This window comes from Pseudophryne corroboree, chromosome 1 (assembly GCF_028390025.1).
Source record: "Pseudophryne corroboree isolate aPseCor3 chromosome 1, aPseCor3.hap2, whole genome shotgun sequence".
NCBI classification, from domain to species: domain Eukaryota; kingdom Metazoa; phylum Chordata; class Amphibia; order Anura; family Myobatrachidae; genus Pseudophryne; species Pseudophryne corroboree.
Genome location: NC_086444.1, coordinates 795,179,852 through 795,203,254, shown reverse-complemented (window position 1 = coordinate 795,203,254; position 23,403 = coordinate 795,179,852). Strand labels below are relative to the sequence as shown.

General features: G+C 43.3%; 1 protein-coding gene across 1 annotated transcript in view; it reads left to right on the top strand.

Annotated features, from left to right (window-relative positions):
* The window catches only part of MTTP (microsomal triglyceride transfer protein), a 142,274-nt gene extending 120,509 nt beyond the window's left edge, over window positions 1–21,765 (top strand). The window contains exons 15-18 of the mRNA XM_063918627.1: window positions 9,199–9,426; window positions 13,790–13,914; window positions 17,620–17,790; window positions 21,440–21,765. Coding sequence (XP_063774697.1) covers window positions 9,199–9,426; window positions 13,790–13,914; window positions 17,620–17,790; window positions 21,440–21,608 — 693 coding nt within the window. The 3' untranslated portion in view covers window positions 21,609–21,765. The remainder of the gene's footprint in view (window positions 1–9,198; window positions 9,427–13,789; window positions 13,915–17,619; window positions 17,791–21,439) is intronic.
* The last annotated feature ends 1,638 nt before the right edge of the window (window positions 21,766–23,403 follow it).

Here is a 23,403-nt window from a genome sequence, read left to right as displayed (position 1 = left end):
CAATCATGGATATCCTTAAAATCTGGATTGGAATGGCAGCGTTTGGGAAATTCTAAGGCAATGTGGTCGAGCATGGGCTGCATGATGATAATATATTCCTAGTTTAATTGAGCCTTACATTAATGAAGTACTTTGACAGCTTTCTGGTTGTAAGTAAATATTAGTTGTTGGACTTATCAACACCACAATAACCAATATTAACAATAAAGATTGTTGTGGCTTAAAAATTATTTTACAACAAAGGATTTCTCCTTCCTTTTCTATACACATTGGGGTTCAGTCAGGGTAATTTTAAATGCTCTATTTCAATTAGTGAGGCCAATCCTGGGATCGGGGGGATCCCGGGATTTGAGGCCAAAAATGTTGGGATTTGAATCCCAGGATTGGAGGTTCCAATCCCGGGATTCACGGGATTAAGGTGCGCATGTGCATTACTGTTTTTTTTTGGCCAGGCAGCGCTGCTGAGCTCTAGCGCTTGTCTCAGCCTCATGCTGCCCTACCCCGGCTGCCTTGCTGTGCGCAGCGTGACGTCAGCAAGGTAACGCTGCACAGCCCCAGCCATGCCCGCTGTGTCTGCGCTTCAGCACACCTGCCTGCCAGTGAGTCCACCAGCCATCAAAGCTGCTGAACTGTGAGTGACACACTAGCGGCTCTGCTGCTGTGCTATTACTGTGCTGCTGCTGCCACCTGCCTCTCAACCTTGTGGACCCTTTTACTGACCCTTTATAGTGAGTACGTTCTTTTTTTTTTGTTTTCTGAACTTGAAATGGGGCCGTAGATTAAAGTACAGTTCAATACCGGGATCCCGGGATTGAGCATTTTTCAATCCCGAATCCTGGGATTGAAAAAACAGGTCGGGATTGGCCTCACTAATTTCAATAGGAGGATTTATAGCATTCAATATACTGTAGATTTGGATTCATATATTAGAAATGCTCAGTGAAATTATAGGAAGTATTTTGAAAAAACTTTATATGCTCCTCATATATCAGATATTTTGTCATTCGTATTCTGATTTGTTCTAGATTAAGGAGCATATACAATTGCAGGTGAAATTTAAAACGTGGTAATTTCCATAACTGTGGCTTTTCTCTTGCAGCCACAGAGCAGGTCTAAAGTCAGGGAAAATCCTCATTTTAAGGAAAACACATTGGAACTAGAACTAGGTTCAGAAGTGCTGGGACCATGGCTGGATTAAGCCTTTGGGGGGCCTGGGGTACCTATCACACCTCCCCCCCCCCCCCCCCCCCCCCAGTCCACACCAGCGCAAATCCTACTATACTGTACTTCCTGGGCAGCCGACAGGAGTTGGGAAATGGGACATGGGTCTTGTGATGCGGCAGCGTTCCGGGTAGTCAGCAGCCAGAAGAGCAGGGCTGAAGGACACAGAGGTCAATGCAGGGCCTCGCTGGATTGCAGCCGTGGTGCTGCCGGGTGAGTGGCGGTCAGTGCGGGGGTCTCTCTCCTGTGGTGGATTGAAGGCTGGACCACAGGAGAGAGCCCCAGGTACCTTTGCCCAGGTCAGCATCCAATCTGTGGCAGCTGTACTTACCCCCAGCCCCCCCCCCCCCTCCCCCCTACCCTTAATCTGGGTCTGACTCTAATAATTTGGCTATTAGAAGTTTACAATTAGCTTAATAAATCCAATAATTACATTGCAGTATTGGGTGTGGGGAAAGATGGCCACACATTATCCAAAGTCAACTTTTTTGTTACTTTATGCACCACATATTTATTTAAATTATTTATTTTATAAAAAATAATAGTTTTTGTAATTTTTTTATTTTTTTTATTTTAAATGACCTCAAATTACCCCCAAATCATTTTTTTCTACTTTATTTTGCATTTTTTGTTTATAAAAAAAAAAGTACTAATTTTTTTTTAATGCACAAAGCAGCCATTTAAACCATTTTTACAAAAAAACAAAACATTGTTATTTGGTACCGTAATAAACATTATTACTGTTACAGGTTGTTCCACAATACAGATTTCAGCAGAAAAAATATTTGCAACCATTTTCTTTCCAATTGAATACCACAGGTATCGTGAGCGTTATAGCTGCGTTACTAGAACAATATTTGCAATAGGGGCATATCCAAGTATCTCTAAAATGAATGTGCTAGTTGGATTTTCCCCTAAGAGGCTCAAATAGTTTTTCTCTTACGTCCTAGAGGATGCTGGGGACTCCGTAAGGACCATGGGGATAGACGGGCTCCGCAGGAGACATGGGCACTTTAAGAAAGACTTTAGATCTGGTGTGCACTGGCTTCTCCCTCTATGCCCCTCCTCCAGACCTCAGTTTGATACTGTGCCCAGTGGAGACTGGGTGCTTTTCAGAGAGCTCTCCTGAGCTTTCTGACAGAAAGTATATTTGTTAGGTTTTTTATTTTCAGGGAGCCTGCTGGCAACAGACTCCCTGCATCGAGGGACTGAGGGGAGAGAAGCAGACCTACTTCTGTGAGTTTCAAGGCTCTGCTTCTTAGGCTACTGGACACCATTAGCTCCAGAGGGAGTCAGAACACAGGTCTCACCCTGGAGTTCGTCCCGGAGCCGCGCCGCCGTCCTCCTCACAGAGCCGGAAGATAGAAGCCGGGTGAGTATGAGAAGAAAAGAAGATTTCAGAGGCGGCAGAAGACTTCATGATCTTCACTGAGGTAAAGCACAGCAGTGCAGCTGTGCGCCATTGCTCCCACACACCTCATACACGGCAGTCACTGTAAGGGTGCAGGGTGCAGGGGGGGCGCCCTGGGCAGCAATATAAACCTCATTTCTGGCAAAAGAGATATATATACAGCTAGGCACTGTATATATAAAGAGCCCCAGCCAGTTTTTATTATATTTGGGCGGGGCTTCTCCCTCAGCACTCACCAGCGCCATTTTCTCCACAGCACAGCTGAGAGGAAGCTCCCCGGACTCTCCCCTGCTTATCCACGGTGAAAGGGCGTTTCAGAGAAGAGGGGGGGGGGGGCACATAATTGGCAGCAAATAATAGTATTACAGCGCTACTGGGTAAACACATTGTGTGTTTTTTCCTGGGGTATTAGCGCTGGGTGTGTGCTGGCATACTCTCTCTCTGTCTCTCCAAAGGGCCTTGTGGGGGAACTGTCTTCAGATAAGAGGATTCCCAGAGTGTGTGGTGTGTCGGTACGTGTGTGTCGACATGTCTGAGGTAAAAGGCTCTTCTAAGGAGGAGATGGAGCAAATGTGTGTGTGTGGTGTCTCCGTCGACAATGCCGACACCTGACTGGATATGTGGAATTAAGTGCTAAGGTAAATTTATTGCACAAAAGATTAGAGAACAGACAGGGAATCTACCCATGTCTGTCCCTATGTCGCAGGGACCTTCAGAGTCTCAAAACGCCCACTATCCAAAATAATAGACACTGATACCGACACGTCTGACTCCAGTGTCGACTACGATGATGCAAAGTTACAGCCAAAACTGGCAGAAAAGTATTCAATATATGATTATTGTAATAAAAGATGTTTTGCATATCACTGATGACCCATCTGTCCCTGACACAAGGGTACACATGTTTAAGGGGAAGAAAGCTGAGATAACATTTCCCCCCTCTCATGAACAAAATGAATTGTGTGAAAAAGAGCGTGAATCTCCAGACAAGAAACTGCAGTTTCCCAAAAGAATTCTCATGGCGTATCCTTTCCCTGCTAGGGCCAGGATACGATGGGAATCCTCCCCTAGGGTGGACAAGGCGTTGACACGTTTACCCAAAAGGTAGCGATGACATACCAAGATACAGCTACCCTCAGGGATCCTGCAGATAGCATGCAGAAAAGTACTTTGAAGTCCATTTACACACATTCTGGTACACTACTCAGACCGGCGATTGTGTCGGCATGGGTTTATAGCGCTGTAGCAGCGTGGACAGATACCTTATCAGCGGAGATTGAAACCCTAGATAAGGATACCATGTTATTGACCCTAGGATATATAAAAGATGCTGTCTTATATATAAGACATGCTCAAAGAGACATTGGTCTACTGGGTTGTAGAGTCAACGCTATGTCGATTTCTGCTAGACGTGTACTGTGGAACATGCAATGGACAGGTGATGCCGACTAAAAGAGGCATATGGAGGTTTTACCTTACAAAGGTGAGGAATTGTGTGGAGAAGGGCTCTCGGACCTGGTCTCCACAGCTATAGCTGGTAAATCTGATCTTTTGCCTTATATTCCCTCACAGCCTAAGAAAGCACGACATTATCAAATGCAGTCCTTTCGGTCGCAGAAAAACAAGAAAGTACGAGGAGCGTCCTTTCTTACCAGAGGTAAGGGCGCAGGGCACAGCTAGTTCCCAAGAACAGAAGTCCTCCCCGGCCTCTACTAAATCCACCGCATGACGCTGGGGCTCCGCTAAGGGAGTCCGCCCCAGTGGGAGCACGTCTTCGACTCTTCAGCCACATCTGAGTTCACTCACAGGTGGATCCCTGGGCAATAGAAATTGTTTCTCGGGGTTACAAGCTGGAATTCGAAGAGGTGCCTCCTCGCCGGTTTTCCTTATCGGCCCTACCGGCTTCTCCCCCAGAAAGGGAGATAATATTAAATACAATTCACACATTGTATCTCCAACAGGTGATGCTCAAGGTTCCCCTTCTTCAACAAGGAAGGGGATATTACTCAACCTTGGCTGTAGTCCCGAAACCGGACGGTTCGGTCAGACCTATTTTAAAATTAAAATCTCTGAACCTATACTTGAAAAGGTTCAAATTCAAGGTGGAATTGCTCAGAACGATCATCACCAGCCTGGAAGGGGGGGATTTTATGGTGTATCTAGACATAAAGGCTGCATACCTTCATGTTCCCATTTATCCACCCCATAAGGCGTACCTGAGAATTACGGTACAGTATTGTCATTACCAATTTCAGGGTAATTGGCGGAAATGATGGTGCTCCTACGCAAGCAAGGAGTCACAATTATCCCATACTTGGACGATCTCCTAATAAGGGCGAGATCAAAAGAGCAGTTGTTGAACAGCGTGTCACTTTCGCTGAAGGTGTCACAGCAACTCGGCTGGTTTCTCAATATCCCAAAGTCACAGTTGGTTCCTATGACTTGTCTGCCCTTCTTGGGTATGATTCTGAATACGGACCAGAAATTGGTTTATCTTCCGATAGAGAAGGCCCAGGACCTAATGACTCTGGTAAAAAACCTATTAAAGCCAAAACAGGTGTCAGTGCATCACTGCACTCGGGTCCTGGGAAAGATTATGGCATCCTACGGGGCCATTCCCTTCGGCAGGTTCCATGCGAGGACTTTCCAATGGGATCTACGGGACAAGTTGTCCGGATCACATCTACAGATGCATCAGTTAATCACCCTGTCCCCTAGGGCCAGGGTGTCTCTCCTATGGTGGCTGCAGAGTGCTCACCTTCTGCAGGGTCGCAGGTTCGCCATCCAGGACTGGATTCTGGTAGCCACGGACGCGAGTCTCCGAGGTGGGGGAGCAGTCACACATGGAAGAGACTTCCAAGGTCTTTGGGTCAAGTCAAAAAACTTGTATTCAAATCAACATCCTGGAGCTGAGGGCCATATACAACGCCCTTCGGCAAGCGGAAACATTGCTTCGCGACCTACCGGTTCTGATCCAGTCAGACAGCATCACCGCAGTGGCTCATGTAAACCGCCAAGGCAGCACAAAGAGCAGAGTGGAAATGGCAGAAGCCACCAGGATTCTCCGCTGGGCGGAAAATCATGTAAGCGCATTTTCAGCAGTTCATTCCGGAAGTGAACAACTGAGAAGCAGACTTCCTCAGCAAACACGACCTGCATCCAAGAGAGGACTTCTTTAGGAAGCCTCCCGCACAGATTGCAAGTCAGTGGGAACTGCCACAGCTAGACATGATGGCGTCCCGCCTCAACAAGAAGCTGCAGAGGTATTGCACCAGGTCAAGAGACCCTCAGGCAGTAGCTGTAGATGCCCTAGTGACACCGTGGGTGTTCCAGTCGGTCTATGTATTTCCCCCTCTTCCTCTCATACCCAAGGTGTTGAGAATGGTAGGAGGGAGAGGAGTGAGAACAATCCTCATTGTTCCAGATTGGCCACGAAGGACCTGGTATCCGGATCTGCAGGAAATGCTAACAGAAGATCCATGGCCTCTTCCTCTAAGACAGGACCTGTTGCAACAGGGGCCATGTCTATTCCAAGACTTACCGCGGCTGCGTTGGACGGCATGGCGGTTGAACGCCGGATCCTAGCGGATAAGGGTATTCCGGATGAGGTCATTCCTACGCTAATAAAGGCTAGGAAGGACATGACATCTAAACATTATCACCGTATATGGCGAAAATATGTTTCTTGGTGTGAGGCCAGGAATGCTCCTACGGAAGAATTCCATCTGGGCCGTTTCCTTCACTTCCTGCAAACTGGAGTGAATTTCGGCCTAAAATTAGGATCTATTAAGGTTCAGATTTCGGCCTTATCCATTTTCTTTCAAAAGGAATTGGCCTCTCTCCCTGAAGTACAAACTTTTGTGAAGGGAGTGCTGCATATTCAGCCTCCTTTTGTACCTCCGGTGATGCCTTGGGACCTTAACGTGGTGTTAAGTTTCATTAAGTCACACTGGTTTGAACCACTTAAAACGGTGGAGTTGAAAAATCTCACTTGGAAGGTGGTCATGTTATTAGCCCTGGCTTCGGCTAGGCGAGTGTCGGAATTAGCGGCTTTATCACATAAAAGCCCCTATCTGGTTTTCCATATGGATAGAGCGGAATTGCGGACCCGTCAATTCTTGCCAAAAGTGGTTTCATCCTTTCATATGAACTATTGTGGTGCCTGTGGCTACGTGTGACTTGGAGGATTCCGAGTCCCTTGATGTGGTCAGGGCTTTGAAAATTTACGTGGCCAGATCGGCTACAGTCAGAAAAACAGAAGCACTGTTTGTCATGTATGTAACCAACAAGATTGGTGCCCCTGCTTCAAAGTAGACTATTGCTCGCTGGATCTGTAACACGATTCAGCAGGCGCATTCTACGGCGGGATTGCCGTTACCTAAATCGGTCAAGGCCCATTCCACTAGGAAGGTGGGCTCTTCTTGGGCGGCTGCCAGAGGGGTCTCGGCGCTACAGCTGTGCCGAGCTACTACTTGGTCGGGTTCAAACACCTTTGCAAAGTTCTATAAGTTTGATACCCTGGCTGAGGAGGACCTCCTGTTTGCTCAATCGGTGCTGCAGAGTCATCCGCAGTCTCCCGCCCGTTTGGGAGCTTTGGTATAATCCCCATGGTCCTTACGGAGTCCCCAGCATCCTCTAGGACGTAAGAGAAAATAAGATTTTAAACCTACCGGTAAATCTTTTTCTCATAGTCCGTAGAGGATGCTGGGCGCCCGTCCCAAGTGCGGACTACTTCTGCAAGACTTGTATATGGTTATTGCTTAAATAAGGGTTATGTTATAGTCTCATCGGTCTTGGACTGATGCTATGTCGTTTTCATACTGTTAACTGGATAGTATATCACAAGTTATACGGTGTGATTGGTGTGGCTGGTATGAATCTTGCCCTTGGATTAACAAAAATCCTTTCCTCGTACTGTCCGTCTCCTCTGGGCACAGTTTCTCTAACTGAGGTCTGAAGGAGGGGCATAGAGGGAGGAGCCAGTGCACACCAGATCTAAAGTCTTTCTTAAAGTGCCCATGTCTCCTGCGGAGCCCGTCTATCCCCATGGTCCTTACGGAGTCCCCAGCATCCTCTACGGACTACGAGAAAAAGATTTACCGGTAGGTTTAAAATCTTATTTTATTATTAATGTCATTTTTTATTTCAAATATTTAAACAATTAAGGCTCAAGTACCTAAAAGTTTAATATAACTGGAAGATATTGTTTTAATATGTACTTTTAGCATTTAATAGGAGACAGAATGTATCTATGCTGTCATATTTCTATGTGTTATAATTTCATTGTATTCTTCTGTATTTTTAGATTTGCATGTTTATGATTTGATGAGATCTACAGTAGTTGTATAATGGGCCCTACACATTTGTCGATCCATCGCCGTGCTGCCCAACGGTGGATACGGCTGACCAATGACCCGGCAGCAGGGGGGGGGGGGGGGTTGGGGGGGACACTAACATGGGTAGTGAAGTTTCCTCACTCCCCCCGTCGCCCGGCTCCATAGCACTACATGCTAATATGGATGAGATTGTCCATATTGGCCTGCATGCATAAGCAACTGGGCACCAACGTCGAACGAGCGCGGGGCCGCGCATCGTTCATCATTGGTGCCTACACACAGAACGATATGAACGAGTTATCATTCATTAATGAACTAGAACGTTTTATCTGCCTGTATGTAGGGCCCTTAAGTTAAACCCCAACAGTCCATGTTTAAAGGATATCCGTGACGCAGGTGACTTAATTAGTACCTCAGTAAGTTTGATTATACCATCTGTTCACAAGTGAGGATATCTCCAAAACCTGGACTGTTGGGTGCCTTGAGGACCATGTTTGGGAACCACTAACCTTGGCCAATGGGTATTTCTTGAACCTGAAAGGGCTTTCCAAATTTTTTTGACCCCACCACCCCAAGTCCCATAGCTTCAGTGACATAATTTAAAACAAAACAAAATATATACAAGATATTTAAAGCACAGTTTAAGCCAGTGATTCCCAAACTAGGTGCTCAAGGAATCCCAACAGTCCAAGTTTTCAGAATATCCATGCTTATGCACATGTGACTTAAGGACAGAGGGGTTGCTGTATCAAGCAATGAAAAGAGTGGAGAAGTGGACCAGTGGTGAGTTTGCCCATAGCAACAAATCATCTTTGAGGAAGCATTTATCAAGTACATGCTTTGGGCAACTTCTCCACTCTTTGCAATGCTTTATACATCAACCATTCAGAGTTTTGGAAACCGTGGGCTAAGCAATCAAATCAGTTAATTATTGCTAATTGCAGAAGAGGTTAAAATGAACGTGGCAACATGAGTATATCTGAACATTATTAAAAATTAAATAGCAAAGCTAAAAGCTTATTTTCACTCATAAATGTATTAAGCATATACATATATTCTTCTACAGCATAATACCACTGTTGCTGTCACTATCATTCAGTTTAAAATGTTCTATTTTTGGGTACTTTGCTATTCTCTGCCATTTGAACAATTTCTTCAAAATACACCTTCATTGAATTGAAATGGATTGAGAGGTTTCATATCCACATTGTAACATAATGTTGGTTTTAGGTTGTGATTGAAGCTCAAGGTCTTGAAACTTTAATAGCTGCGACTGCTGATGAAGGAGAGGAAGAATTAGAGTCCTTTGCTGGTTTGTCAGCCATCTTGTTTGATGTTCAGCTTCGGCCTGTAACGTTTTTCCAAGGATACAGTGATTTAATGTCAAAAATGTTCTCCGCAACCGGTGACCCAATAAATGTGGTTAAAGGACTTGCGCTTCTAACAGACCATTCTGAGGTAATATAGTTTATTTTTTTTATTATACTATATGCAGTTTGTCAAGTGTCTATATTTGTGTGTGTGTGTGTGTGTGTGTGTGTGTGCAAGCAAGGTTCTAAAGCACTATAGCACATTTTCAGTTCAACTCTATACTTGTTACACTAGACACACTGAGGATATGTATACATTTTCAACACCTCTCTGAATTTAATCTCATATTGCATTCCATAATACTAGTTCCCCCTTGACACATGCCTGAGTTTTGCAAGCATACATGTTTTCATTCTACATTTTACATCTCCTTAAACAACATCTCACAGTATTGCATATCACTACTCTAGCAACCCTGTCTTAGTGACTGTTAAAAATACACAAGGCAATATTAATTTTATTATCATGCATTGCCATCATTACTAAACAGAAACAAAAACATGTAAATTTATAATGAAAACTCTACTGCACCAATAGGTAAATTACATTTATAAATTATAATTTCTTACTTTATCATTTGTATATATATATATATATATATATATATATATACTGAACATATATATATATATATATATATATATATACTGAACATATATATATATATATATATATATATATATATACAGTATATATATATATTTATACATATATATATATATGTTCAGTATATATATAAATGCTACAGTGCTCCTGATTGAGCAAATGCACCTTTTCACTATAGCAGCTGGATCTAGTTTTTGCTTTTTGTGTTAAATATATGATCCACGTGCAGCTTATTTAACACATTTGTCTCTGTGATTTATGCAGCTCTGCTATATTCAAATGTTATTTTTATTTCAATAATTGTTTCGCATAATGAGTGTTGTATAATTTTTTCCCTTTATAGATATATAATAATTATACAACATTATAGTGTAATTAGAGAATGCTATTATCGTTAATCAGTCCTTACCCTAGTAGAACTAGATCCAAAAGACGCAAACATTTACACACACTTCAGACAGACTTCATTTGATGCCAATTAACCTACCAGTATGTTATTGGACTGTGGGAAAAAAAACTGTGCCACCCAACAAAATCCCAGATGAACACAGGGTGAATGTGCAAACTCATACAGACAGTGCCACGGTCAGAATCACCTAAGGCGGAGATTTATCAAGCCTTGGAGAGTGATAAATTGCCTAAGGTGGTCATCCTGACCTGACCGCACGCTGACGTTTTTCGCAGCGCAGCGATCAGGTCACTACTGTGTATGCGTATGCACCGCAATGTGTATGCACCACAGTGCGCAGGCGTGTCATACGGGTACACAGCGGATCGTTACTGGGCTATGGATTTAATGAAGAATCCATTCGCACAGGCGATCGCAAGAAGATTAACAGGAAGAAGGCATTTAAGGGGGTGTCAACTGACCGTTTTCAGGGAGTGGTTGGAAAAACGCAGGCGTGTCCAAGCGTTTGCAGGGTGGGTGTCTGACGTCTATTCCGGGACCGGACAGGCTGAAGTGATCACAGCGGCAGAGTAAGTTCATACCTACTCAGAAACTGCACAAACAATTTTTGTACCACTCGACTGCACAGGCACACTTGCAAAGCTAAAAATACACTACCCAGTGGGCGGCGACTATGCGTTTGCACGGCTGCAAAAAGTAGCTAACGCGCGATCAACTCGGAATGACCCCCTAAGACTTCCAATGTGATGACTGACAGAATCTCTGTTAAGGGGAGTATTCTATTCCGTGCAGTGTCCGCAAAGTGCTTCCAGAACAGCTGGGCAAAAGCACTGTGCTACTGGTAGCATTGCTGATTTTTCCTCTCTCCCCATAGTGGTGCACAAGAAATTAGTAATATTTGCTATGCCAAACATGTTGCCAACTTCAGTTCTCCTATACATGCTGACTTTTGGGCTCATGGAGCTGCGAGGCTCAGTCCGTCTGCGTGGGCTCTCACACAAGTTATTCACTGCTAATTGAATGCCTCCTGCCTCACAGCACTGCGGTCATGGGTTCGATTCTCACCATGGCTCTATCTGTGCGGAATTTGTATATTCACCCCGTACTTGTGTGGGTTTCCTCCGGGTACTCCGGTTTCCTCCCACAATCCAAAAATATACTGGTAGGTCAATTGGATCCCAACACAAACTAACCCAAGTATGAATAGGTGCGTGTGTACATGTGGTAGGGAATATAGATTGTAAGCTCCACTGGGGCAGGGACCGATGTGAATGGCCAAATATTCTCTGTAAAGCGCTGCGGAATATGTGTGTGCTATATAAATAACTGGTAATAAATAAATAATAAATAATTATCGTGTCTAATTGAATTGCAACCCAGTAATTGCAACTAGTTGTACCTGTCAGTCAGATAATGGGATTTTCCTTGCTAGCTCTATGTGTCGTCCTCCCCCCTCTGCAACCCTACCCCCTCTGAATTCAGATTAAACATTGAACTATCAATTATATAGTTCTGCGCACTCCTACATCACTGTCCACGCTTCCTCTGAAATATCTACCATTCTGCCCCTCTTCTCCGAAAACTCACTCTCATGCCAAGAGGCCTATTCATGATGAAAAATCTGTTGTGTTATAATTATGGATTGAAATCACTGTGAGTTCGATGTTACAGTTAAAGTATCAGAGACATACACTTACTATATACAGAGTACAGGCACTTGTAAGTTTGGAGTCCAACACAGCACAGCCAATACAGCAGAGTACAGCGCTGCATACAGCAGCATTCCTGAGAGTGAAAAGACGTCGAGTCCTGGCTGCAGTGCCTTATATAGCATCTAAAACACGTGAAAATCAGACTCCGGGAGGATGGCGTTTTGCCTCGAGGTGGAATACGAGTATTGTAGAAAAACCCAAGCCGCAGCTCAGGAAAACTTGTATCCCGGAAGTTTGGAGTGGCTCAGATTACAAGGAATACGAACCACTCCACTCTATTGTACTGGTGATATGTGTATTTTCACTATTACCTGTATATTGCCTGTACAGCGCCATGGAAACTGTGTGGCACCTCACAAATAACTATGATGATAATAATATTAATAATAGGTACGTCGGCCGGGGAACCCAACACAGTGGCAAATCTACTTAGAGCATTTTACATGTGCAGTTGCTGAGTGCTAAACCATTTTATAGAGATTAGCCAAAACATGAGTTAATATAAAATCCTTAGAGATTATTAGAAAAAAAAAAAGAAGTATAACATCAAAAACAGAACGTGGTGGACAGCTCTGGACTACTGATGCACAGACATTGTATAGTGAAGATGATCCCCTCTGTATTAGAGCAGAGTTATACACATGTAAGCATTACTGATCCTCATTGGTCACATTTGTCAGTATAACCTACCCATTTCAGTAGGCTTCTGAAGACTTTTCATTGTAAAAACATAACACCTAGATCAACAAGGCCCAAGTGTATTAAGCCTTAACAAGAGATAAAGGGGTGACACGTATAAAGATTGATAAATGACCAGCCAATCAGCTCCTAACTGTCATGTTACAGACTGTGGCCCAGATTTATCAAGCCTTGGAGAGTGATAAATAGCACAGTGAGAAAGTGACAGCCAATCAGCTCCTGTCATTTTTCAAACTCAGGGGCAGATTTATTAAGCTCAGTGAAGTGATAAAGTGCACGGTGATAAGGTACCAGCCAATCAGCTTCTAACTGTCATGTCAAAGGCTGGGCTTGAAAAAATGACAGTTAGGAGCTGACTGGCTGGTGCTTTATCACCTTCCACTTTATTACTTCACCAGGCTTAATAAATCTGCCCCACAGTCCGTAACATGGCATTTAGGGGCTGATTGACTGGTACTTTATCACCGTGCTATTTATCACTCTCCAAGGCTTGATAAATCTGGGCCATGTTCCCGATCGTAGCGGCTGTGTGTGGCTTAATACATTTGGGCCCAAGTTCCTTGGTTGCTCTCTGTTAATTCTTTAATTGGATCCATGGCTTATATTGATGAGCATTTTAGTTTATCATTCATAATATCTTTTATAGATTGACTTCTTTTAGCATGATTTACTTACATTTGCTTTATAGTAATGAGTGCATTATGGCTGAATCCAGTTTAATACTTATCTGTAACAAGCTTATTGACATCACAGTGTTCCAATTGTTCTTAATTATCCACTAATATTACCTGGTTTGGTATTTTGGTTGTTCTCTGTGGTTTTCTTTTGTAGGAGTGTATAAGATAAACTTTCCCATTTAATCACGTTGGTGTCAGAAGCTTGGTTAGCAAAAGGAAATACAGATCAGCACTTCCATTCACCTTAGCAATACGAGCCATATAATGCAATAATAAAATAGAAAACAGGTTTCAGATTCCCCACCCCCTGGGAAGTCGATAATGACACTGTCCAATTTCTTTCCTAGGTTATTCAGCTGCAATCTGGGCTGCAAGCCAACACAGAGTTCCAGGGTGGATTGGCCATTGATATCTCAGGAGGGATGGATTTCAGCCTGTGGTATAGAGAATCTAAAACCAGTGTTAATAATCGGTAAGATACTGGGTATCCATGCTGCATGTACAGTCACTGACTGCCAGAACTCTGGTGGTTGCTATCTTCTCTTTTACACCCAACTCTCATCATAGTTTGCAGCATTTTATCCTGCTCCTGACATTTTACACTTTATAGCATTAGGAATCATTTATCTTAGTTGTCAATAATTTTCTGGGACTCTTTACAGATGAGGGTATGGACTCAATAGGCAACAAGTCTATATAATAATTGTGTAAGGTCTGTCCCGTCTCCAAAGTGCACTTGCCCAAATGGCTCCCACTACAAGGGAGACGGAACAGCAGAAGCCAGGGCTGGAGGAACGTGCTGCCAGGAATGCGGTAAGTATGGGGGCGGGACCGAGTGAGGGATGGGATGTGCGGAGGGTGGGTGCGTAGGGCTGGCTTACAGAGCAGGGGTGTTGGGAATGAGTGGGGGGCATGTGGAGTGGGACAAATTAGGGGGGGCGCTGAACGGGGTCGTGCATCCGGCAGACATTGAGGTGACAAGGCACATTCAGAAAGACTCTTAAGGATCATTAATACCAGAGTCAAAACCCGGATTTGTACAAGAATGGGTGTGTTTAAAATGCATAGGGAAGACTATATACCAGCAGGTTTTTCGTCTTAGGAGGGCAATAATAGAGTAATATCACTACAAAATGCTCTTTCTCTGAATAAAGCATTTTTAATGAGTTAAGGTTTTAAATCTTTTCTTTAAAATGCTAACTTCATATGCATGTCACTGAAAGCCCAAATCTGTACGTAAACTTCAACAAGATCAATAGAGAAGTTTCACCCGCTTCTTATAATAATTTCCTGGAATCAGGGATCATAGATGATAACAGAGAAATAGAGCAAATAGTTCAGTGTGTTCTTAGTGCCAAGAGTAAGCCACTGGTCAAATTGGCCTATATTCAAAATGGTAAAATCTGCTTATATTTGATGAATGATAGTTCTTAATAGGATATAGATGCAGTCTCTGATCAGGATCATATAAACCAGTATGTAGTCATGTCTGTAATAAAGACAATTTGCATTCATGTCCTGGAACAAGTATTTTGTCACCAGTGGTGGTCTACAGTATGCCGACTGTCAGAATCCCGGCGCACCATATACCGGCGCCGGCATACCGACACTTTTTCTCCCTCGTGGGGGTCCACGACCCCCCTGGAGTAAGAATAAAATAGCATGGCGCGTGTAGCGCGCCACCGTGCCCGCAAGGGGCTCATTTGCGCTCTCCACGCTGTCGGTATGCCGGCGGTCAGGCTCCCGGCGCCGGTATTCTGGTTGCCGAGAGCCCGGCCGCCGGCATACCATACTACACCCGTCACCAGAACTGACATGGTTTCCAGGTAAGAATAAGTTTCTTCTGCAGAACATGGACAAACAGTACAGGAGCCACCCATGTGCTGGCCTCATTCTGTTTGAGATGATCAAACCTAAGCACAGATCTCTTCAGGTTACATAAGACCTGATTCCGATTTGTACACACGTCTACACAGATGCAATGTTTCAGCCTATGGACTTGCTAATTATCGCAAGTGGAGCTGGTGCCCAGAATAGCATAGAGATGCCCACTGAGCCATGGCAAAGTCCTCAGCAACTGCGTACACATATGTAGTATTGATGCAGAAACGAGGAACATCGGATTCCCCGAGTGACTCTATGGTGACACAGACTGGCCGTGGCAGTGTCTACGCTGGCACCATGTTTCTCTATGTACATGATCGCAACTGAGGTCAGAAAAATGCCCTGACAATGGGGGTAATTCCAAGTTGATCGCAGCAGGAAATTTTTTAGCAGTTGGGCAAAACCATGTGCACTGCAGGGGAGGCAGATATAAATGTGCAGAGAGAGATAGATTTGGGTGTGGTGAGTTCAATCTGCAATCTAAATTGCAGTGTAAAAATAAAGCAGCCAGTATTTACCCTGCACAGAAACAAAATAACCCACCCAAATCTAACTCTCTCTGCAAATGTTATATCTGCCCCCGCCCCCTGCAGTGCACATGGTTTTGCCCAACTGCTAAAAAATTTCCTGCTGCGATCAACTTGGAATTACCCCCAATGACCTTAATTTAGATCTGATCGCAGCAGCATATTTGTTATCTAATGGGCAAAACCATTTTGAACTGCAGGGAGGACAGATATAACATTTGCAGAGAGAGTTAGATTCCGGTGGGTTACAGTGTTTCTGTGCAGGGTAAATACTGGCTGCACCCTTTGTTCCTATGTTATAGTATTACAGTACTTAGTCCCAGCAAGGTAGCACATCCCATTATAATAAGCTAGGGTGTGCAGTCCAGGCCCCGTTTCCATATGGTCTATATTATGTGTATGTATACACACCTGAGGGATAGGGACAGCCCTCATCTCTGGATTAGCACCCCACCCACTGCCTCTCAGGCTTTTAAACAGGGAACCAGCACATTCTGACTGCATAAAAGACATAGGTATGATTCTTTTAATTATATACAAAGTCAGTTTGGGGGTGAGCTTTTGGGGCGTGGAACTCCCTATATTGCTCTGGCTGGGCCACCTTGGGGCATCACCACCTTACATTTACTTTTAACACTTATATCACATTGTGTTTGTTTTATATTTATGTAGCTTTTTTCACATATTTTTTACACTTATAACACTGCTCAGCTAAACTTCACATTCTAACACTCTGACACTTTACTGCTGTCCTCTTTTTTTCCTTTTACATTCAGCAGCCTCTTTCATTTGCTTAACACTGATCTTTCACTCCTATCCTTTTTCTGTGTGGTGCCCTGGGGTGGTGTGGCTGGGGTGGTCTGGGGGTGCTCTCCATCCCAGAGGTGAACCCCTATAGTGTTAGGGACCTGTCCGATGAGGTCACCATGAAGTAGGTGGGCAGGCTCATATACTGGCCAATATATGCCAAGAACCTCAAATATTATATTATGGTTGTAATAATTTGAATGGTGTATGGTACACCTGCACCCTTTGTTCCTATGTTGTAGTATTACAGTACTTAGTCCCAGCAAGGTAGCACATCCCATTATAATAAGCTAGGGTGTGCAGTCCAGGCCCCGTTTCCATATAGTCTGCTTCATTTTTACACTGCAATTTAGATTGCAGATTGAACACACCCCACCCAAACGTAACTCTCTCTGCACATGTTATATCTGCCTCCCATGCAGTGCACATGGTTTTGCCCATTAGCTAACAAATTTGCTGCTGCGATCAGATCTGAATTAGGCCCTTTGCCCATTACCTCCCCCAAATGGTCTTTTCCTATCAATGACTCTACGAATACATCCTCACTGTGAGCGGCATCACAAAAGTACCTTTGCATGTATGCCGTGTGATCATGCGCATGTGCAGTCTACCATTAATCATTCAGTTGCGTGAACATTTGCCTTGCATACAAATCGGAATGAGGCCGATAGACTGCAGTCATAGCCTGTATAAGGTGCACATTGCATTGTCATCCTCTAGCTTCCCTTTTTTTTCTATATCTAGTATTCCCTCCCCATGCTTATCCCAATCAAGTAGTAAAAAAGTAATGCTATGAATTTACCATGATTTCAGTTTCCAAAATGATGTTAGGCTGCTGCTTATTCAGTGGTTTGTGTCCATGCTGCCCTGGGTCACGGAGCCCTTCAATTACATTTTGAGACATGTGGTTTTAGTAGACACCTATTCACGAATTTATACATTTCTCTTTCCCTCCACAGTGGGGCTATGGTCATTATAGGAAACGTAACCATTGATGCAGAATTTGTTAATGCTGGCATAGAAACCCGCTTTGAAACAGAGTCGTCATTCAACTTCATTACAACTGTGAAGTTTTCATCATATCCATTTTTGGTCTGCATGCAAATGGATAAAGGATCATTTCCATCCAGGTAACACATTACGTTATACTGGCATGATGCTATATGAGCAAGGCTCAAACAAGCCTTAACATTGTAAATGGGATAAACTACTGTTCTTTGACTCCTTGAATTTGTACATTGAAGAAAAGCAGGGTACACACCATGTGACGGTGCAACCCAGCATCATGGCGATGCAATGTAACGATACTTTGCACCAATGTACACACTAAATGATCTGCTATACAGTGAATCGCTACATGATGCATGGAAAACTTGTCAGCTGTGCGATCAACCCATTGCACATGCAGAACATCCAATGGGACAATTCAGTGCATGACAGCCGGGGACAACGGATCACGAGTGCAAACTATATGATGTGTGCAATATATTGAGCCTAATTCAGCATCAATAGCAGATTTACTAAAATAGCAAAACTGCTCTTTCCAGCGATCGCATGCTGGGGATCGCCCAGAACAAAGCAAGGCCATCCAGCATGCTAATTACTGCCCAGCAATGCGATTGCAATTCAATTGCGATCGCATCGCAGAATTGGCAGTTAGAGGTTGACCCTCTGCATATGCAGCATGGCTGCATATGCAGACGCAATGTGAAAGTCAGCATACGCCGTACGTCAGCCATTTGCTATTTTCAGAATTTAGTGTCTGTTGGTAAATTACTTAGGGCTATTGTTCTAATCCATGTCAGAAAGATGTATCGCAAGATAGTTTAAGGAAAAAACAAGATGATATTGTATAATTAGCAATATATGAAAACAAGTGTTAATTATACAATATGAAAAGATGCACATTAGGAAGCAAATTGATCAAGAATTTGGAGGATGAGCTGCATTAGTAATAGAAGAGAGTTTCATCTTGCAGTTACACAGGTCAAAAAAAGGCGACATCCAAAAACATCTATGAACTGAGGAAAGCATGCAATAGACAAGGTCACGACTGTGAACCACAACTAAAAAGTTTGCTTACAGTGTACAGATATGCAAAAATACAAATTTTGTCTTTCAATTAAAAACAGATGAAAAGTCATAGAGATACAAATGAGATATAACACAGATGATACAAATACAGGAAACAAAATTAAAGACAAAAGTACAGTTCACGTTGCCTATTTTAACATATTATATTAATGCCACACAAATGAAAAGTTAGCCAAAACCTAAATAAATATACAGTAAATACTGTGGTGAATTTAAAAGAAACATTCAAGCCGAATTCACCTTCAAGTGGTGTAAAAGAACTATGTGTGCCGAGTGACCCCGCCCTGCTATACGTCTCCTATGCTGGTGTGATCCACTCCTGCTAGTTCCTGCGGTGGTAACTGTTGTGGAGGACACACAAACCTGCTCCTACTGCACATGTGGGAGATGGGACAGGTCACCTATCGATTATTATGTAAGGTGTCCTGTCACAGAGATTAATGCTTTGTTTCTATGTCTGTGACAAGCCTCAAGCTACTGCTACAGAAACATAAAGTCACATTGCACCGGTACTCGTTCTCTCTCCGGATATAAATGATTAGTAAGAAACTCTTCTGTGCTCAATGATTAAGTTTAAATAAAAGAGACATTGGTCAAAAAAGATTTGGGATAAGAGAAGACTGATGATGGGATACTGTATACACAGAAGTGGTAGGTAATGGCCTTCATGTTGGAGAAAGTTTGTTCTTGGTCTTTCTAGGAGAACCGTGGTAATGATGGAGGATATAGAAAATAAACAGTATAAGGGTAGAGAGCAGGCCCGGCGCTACCCGCTCAGCAGAGTCTGCAAAGCAGGTAGGCGCCGGGCAGGAGAGGCGCTCTCATCGCTCTGCTGCTATACCCTGCTAATGTGCGCTGAGTGCGCTCACGCTGTGCGCTATTGCTGACAATGAGCAGCGGCGCCAGCGGAGTTAAGCTCCACCCCACCCACTGATCTCCCGTCACTTCCACCTCTCAGCATCAGGAAGGGTTTCTGCGCAGTCCGCACGGGCTGTGAGACGTACTTCAGCTGTTACTTTCTGTTCCTGCTTCTGCTGGGAGGCAAGGAACCCGTTCTCTGCACTGTTGTGACTCGGGTTTCTGAGCCCTCCCCCTCTTCATGTTGCTCCAGTGCACGGGACCTCGACTGAGTTCAGGGCAGCCGACAAGAATCACTACAACATAATAGTGAGTTTAACTCTTCAAAATCCTTGTCAGCAATTGCTCCTAAATACTCCTGCTGCAAGTGTATCATAATTTTTATCTTTTACAAGCTTTATATATAATGTGTGAGTGTCTATTTTTCCCTGCGCATATAAAATGTTAAAAACTGGAGATGATAAAAAACACACACACACACACACACACACACACACACACACACACACACACACACACACACACATATATACAGTGTGTGTGTGTATATATATATATAAATATATATATATATATATATGGGGCAATTATGGACATGAATAAAAATAAGACAGCACACTAATGTGTTGTTTTGTGACCACGTTCTGTCCTGTTGTGTCGGCACCTACAGACGTAGCCACGCTCATCTAAGCCGCAATGCGTACGCACGGGCATACGCATCGCAGCGTAATGCAAATGCACCTAGCTGCGACTGGTTGCAGCTGGCGTTTGCTCCATAGGTTTTAATGCATGCAAGCACGTGCCCATAGATACGGGCACACTTGCCACGCCTTCGCTGCCACAAAGAACAACGATGAGCATGGCTACATCTGTATACGCACATGAAAGGATGATGGTGAATAGATGGTGCACAAATAGAGGTAACTTTTCAAATACCATGATGGATGAAGTGAGCAGAGTATAATACAGTGGGGTAAATGTATGAGGCGTTGCTATAGGAGGGAAGTTGTATCAGCACATATGTGCGCTGATACCGCTTCTCCTCCATGTATTACTGCGGGAGAGGGCGCAAATTTATAGTTTGCAGGGAGGCGCCAAACACCCTAGCACCGGCCCTGGTAGAGAGCCACATGAGAGGGGAGTTACAATTAAGTTGTTATAGAGTCAGACCTTGAAGGGCACTAAAGTAACAGAGTGCTATTACACATGACCACTGTCATTTGAAGAGTAATCCAGGAAAGTATAATGCACGTGAAATGGGAGAGGAGGAGGATATTATGTGTACAAGGGGTCAGAGGCATGTTATCCCTCACTTGTATTTAATGCTTGGATATGAGAAATCCTGTGCATGCTGATTTTCCATTACTTACCCCAACAATGTTGACAGCCATAAAACAGGGGTTTACTTTTGGGTAACCCATCCTCTTCCAAACGTAACAAATAGTGAGGTGACCTGAGGGGAAAATCCCCCATTTGCCTTACATTTCTCCAGGTGATATGAAACTGTATGAACACACTGCTTATGCTCTTGGTGTGTTCAGATCAATGACACGGATAGACATGGGCAAGTCCATTAAACTGGCCGCATGATCTGACTTCCAGGCAATAGAATGACAGAGAATGGTTGGAATGAGATGCAACTGATCAGGAGAACAGGACGTGACTTTCCTTGCAAATAAGGTGGTTGTACCTAGAAGGCTGAAAGGAACAATTGATGGGATGTTGAGTACAGGATACATTGTAAAATGTACCTGCCATGAATAAGAGAAATAAATACTGTAGAAGTAAAAATTGTTATTTTGAGCATTTTTTCGTTTTTTTTTGCAGGCGATATATAACAAAGTATGAGAGCTTGCCCTGTGGAAAGTCATACGTATCTCGGAAAGGAAAAGTACAAACTGTGGCAGGTTCTGAACTTCCACTTCATCAAGAGAACTCCAACATGTGCAGGGCAGTGTTCTCAGAGCAAGAAGATCCCACTGACAGCTGGTTCTGAGGCTTAGCAAAAACATTATACTCTAATGAACCATTTGGTCTTGCTGGAGGGTTGTGTATGTACTGTATTTGCTTAGTGCATACATAAAGTTTACATATTTACATGTATTTAAGTCATTTGTAAAGTGTTAAAGAATAAAGAATTTGGTGGTTACGAAGTGCACTAATATTGTAAAGGGATAGTTTGTGTTTTATCCCACATCCGTAGAGGTGCTGCCCTTACAATATAATTCTCCGTTCTTTGGTTTCCTGGGTAAGAAACATTAAATATTCTTATTTATGAGACAGTAACTTCTATCAAACCATTGTACCGTTAATTATGGAGTGTCCAGGGAAAAGTATCCTAGAGTGGATAGTCGCTGCAATCTTAACGGGCCGCTGACCCCAAATGCAAATTAATGTATGAAAAAGAGAACTAAAATAGACACACAAACACACACACTATATATATATATATATATATATCTCCTGTAAAATATAAGGCTAACACTGCTCCTCACCTCTACAGGGGGAATTCAAGTGTTTTGTTGCAACTGGCCACTAGATGGCGCCCGATGGAGCAGTTCAAGTGTTGCTTCAATCGAGTATTATGTTGTTCGGTCATTTTGACGGGCTGGTAACTAGTATATATGTATGTGTATGTATGTATGTATATATATATATATATATATATACACACACATGTATATATATATACATATATATATATATATATAAATGCTTTGAAGGTTTATCACTGATGGTTTTCAATGCACAGCATACTTTCTACCAACATCAAAAAAACAAAAAAATTGAAGAACATTGCAGTACTCTTATCTTACAGGCCCTACACACTTGCCGATGAGTGTGGCCGATATGAACAGAGCCGGCCCTAGGCATAGGCAAACTAGGCAAATGCCTAGGGCATTTGGAATGCCTAGGGGCACAAGGAGCTTCTGCTGATTAAAATGATATGCAGCATGCCTATATTCTGTGTGTGACTGGCTGTATCTGCATACAAAATGCTACGTTACAGTGTATTCCTGGAAATCACTGTAACATAGCACTTCATATGTAGATACAGTCACAGTTGCACACAGAATATAGGCATGTTGCATATCATTTTAATTAGCAGAAGCTGCTTGTGCATCCTAGCTATGTAGCAATGCAAATAAGATGCATTTTCGTCAAAAAAGGCACCCGACTTTATGGCACAAAAAAGCATCTCCTGCTGCATGGCATATTGAGGCAAGATGTATGAGGACACATCTGTATCCAAGCAGAAGCAGAGGTCACAGTAATGAGGACTGCTATGGGTGAGGAGTGATGGTGCTGTGGTGGAACTAGCGGTGGTGCTAGGGGGCACCAGCCAAAACTTGCCTAGGGCATCATATTGGTTAGGGCCGGCTCTGGATATGAACAATCTCGTTCAGTAATGAACGATAAATTGTTCATATTGCTCAGTGTGTAGGCACCATTGAAGAACTATGCGTAGCCCCGCGGTCGATTATCATCGTTGGTGCCGGGTCGTTTATGCCTGCAAGCCAATGTGAAGGCCGGGTGACGTCAGAGAGTGAAGACACTTTATTTTCCCGGCACCCTCCCCAGCTGCCTCCCACCTGCTGAATCGGCCGTTGGCCGTATCAGCCGTCGAGCACCTTGGCGGCAAACCATCAAATGTGTAGGGGGCTTACGACTAAAACAACTATTAAAATAGAATAATAGTTTTCATTGAGGTAGAGAACAAAGTTACATACAATGTTAAATACTGTGTACTATCAACCAATGTTTATGAACTTTTATATATATATATATAT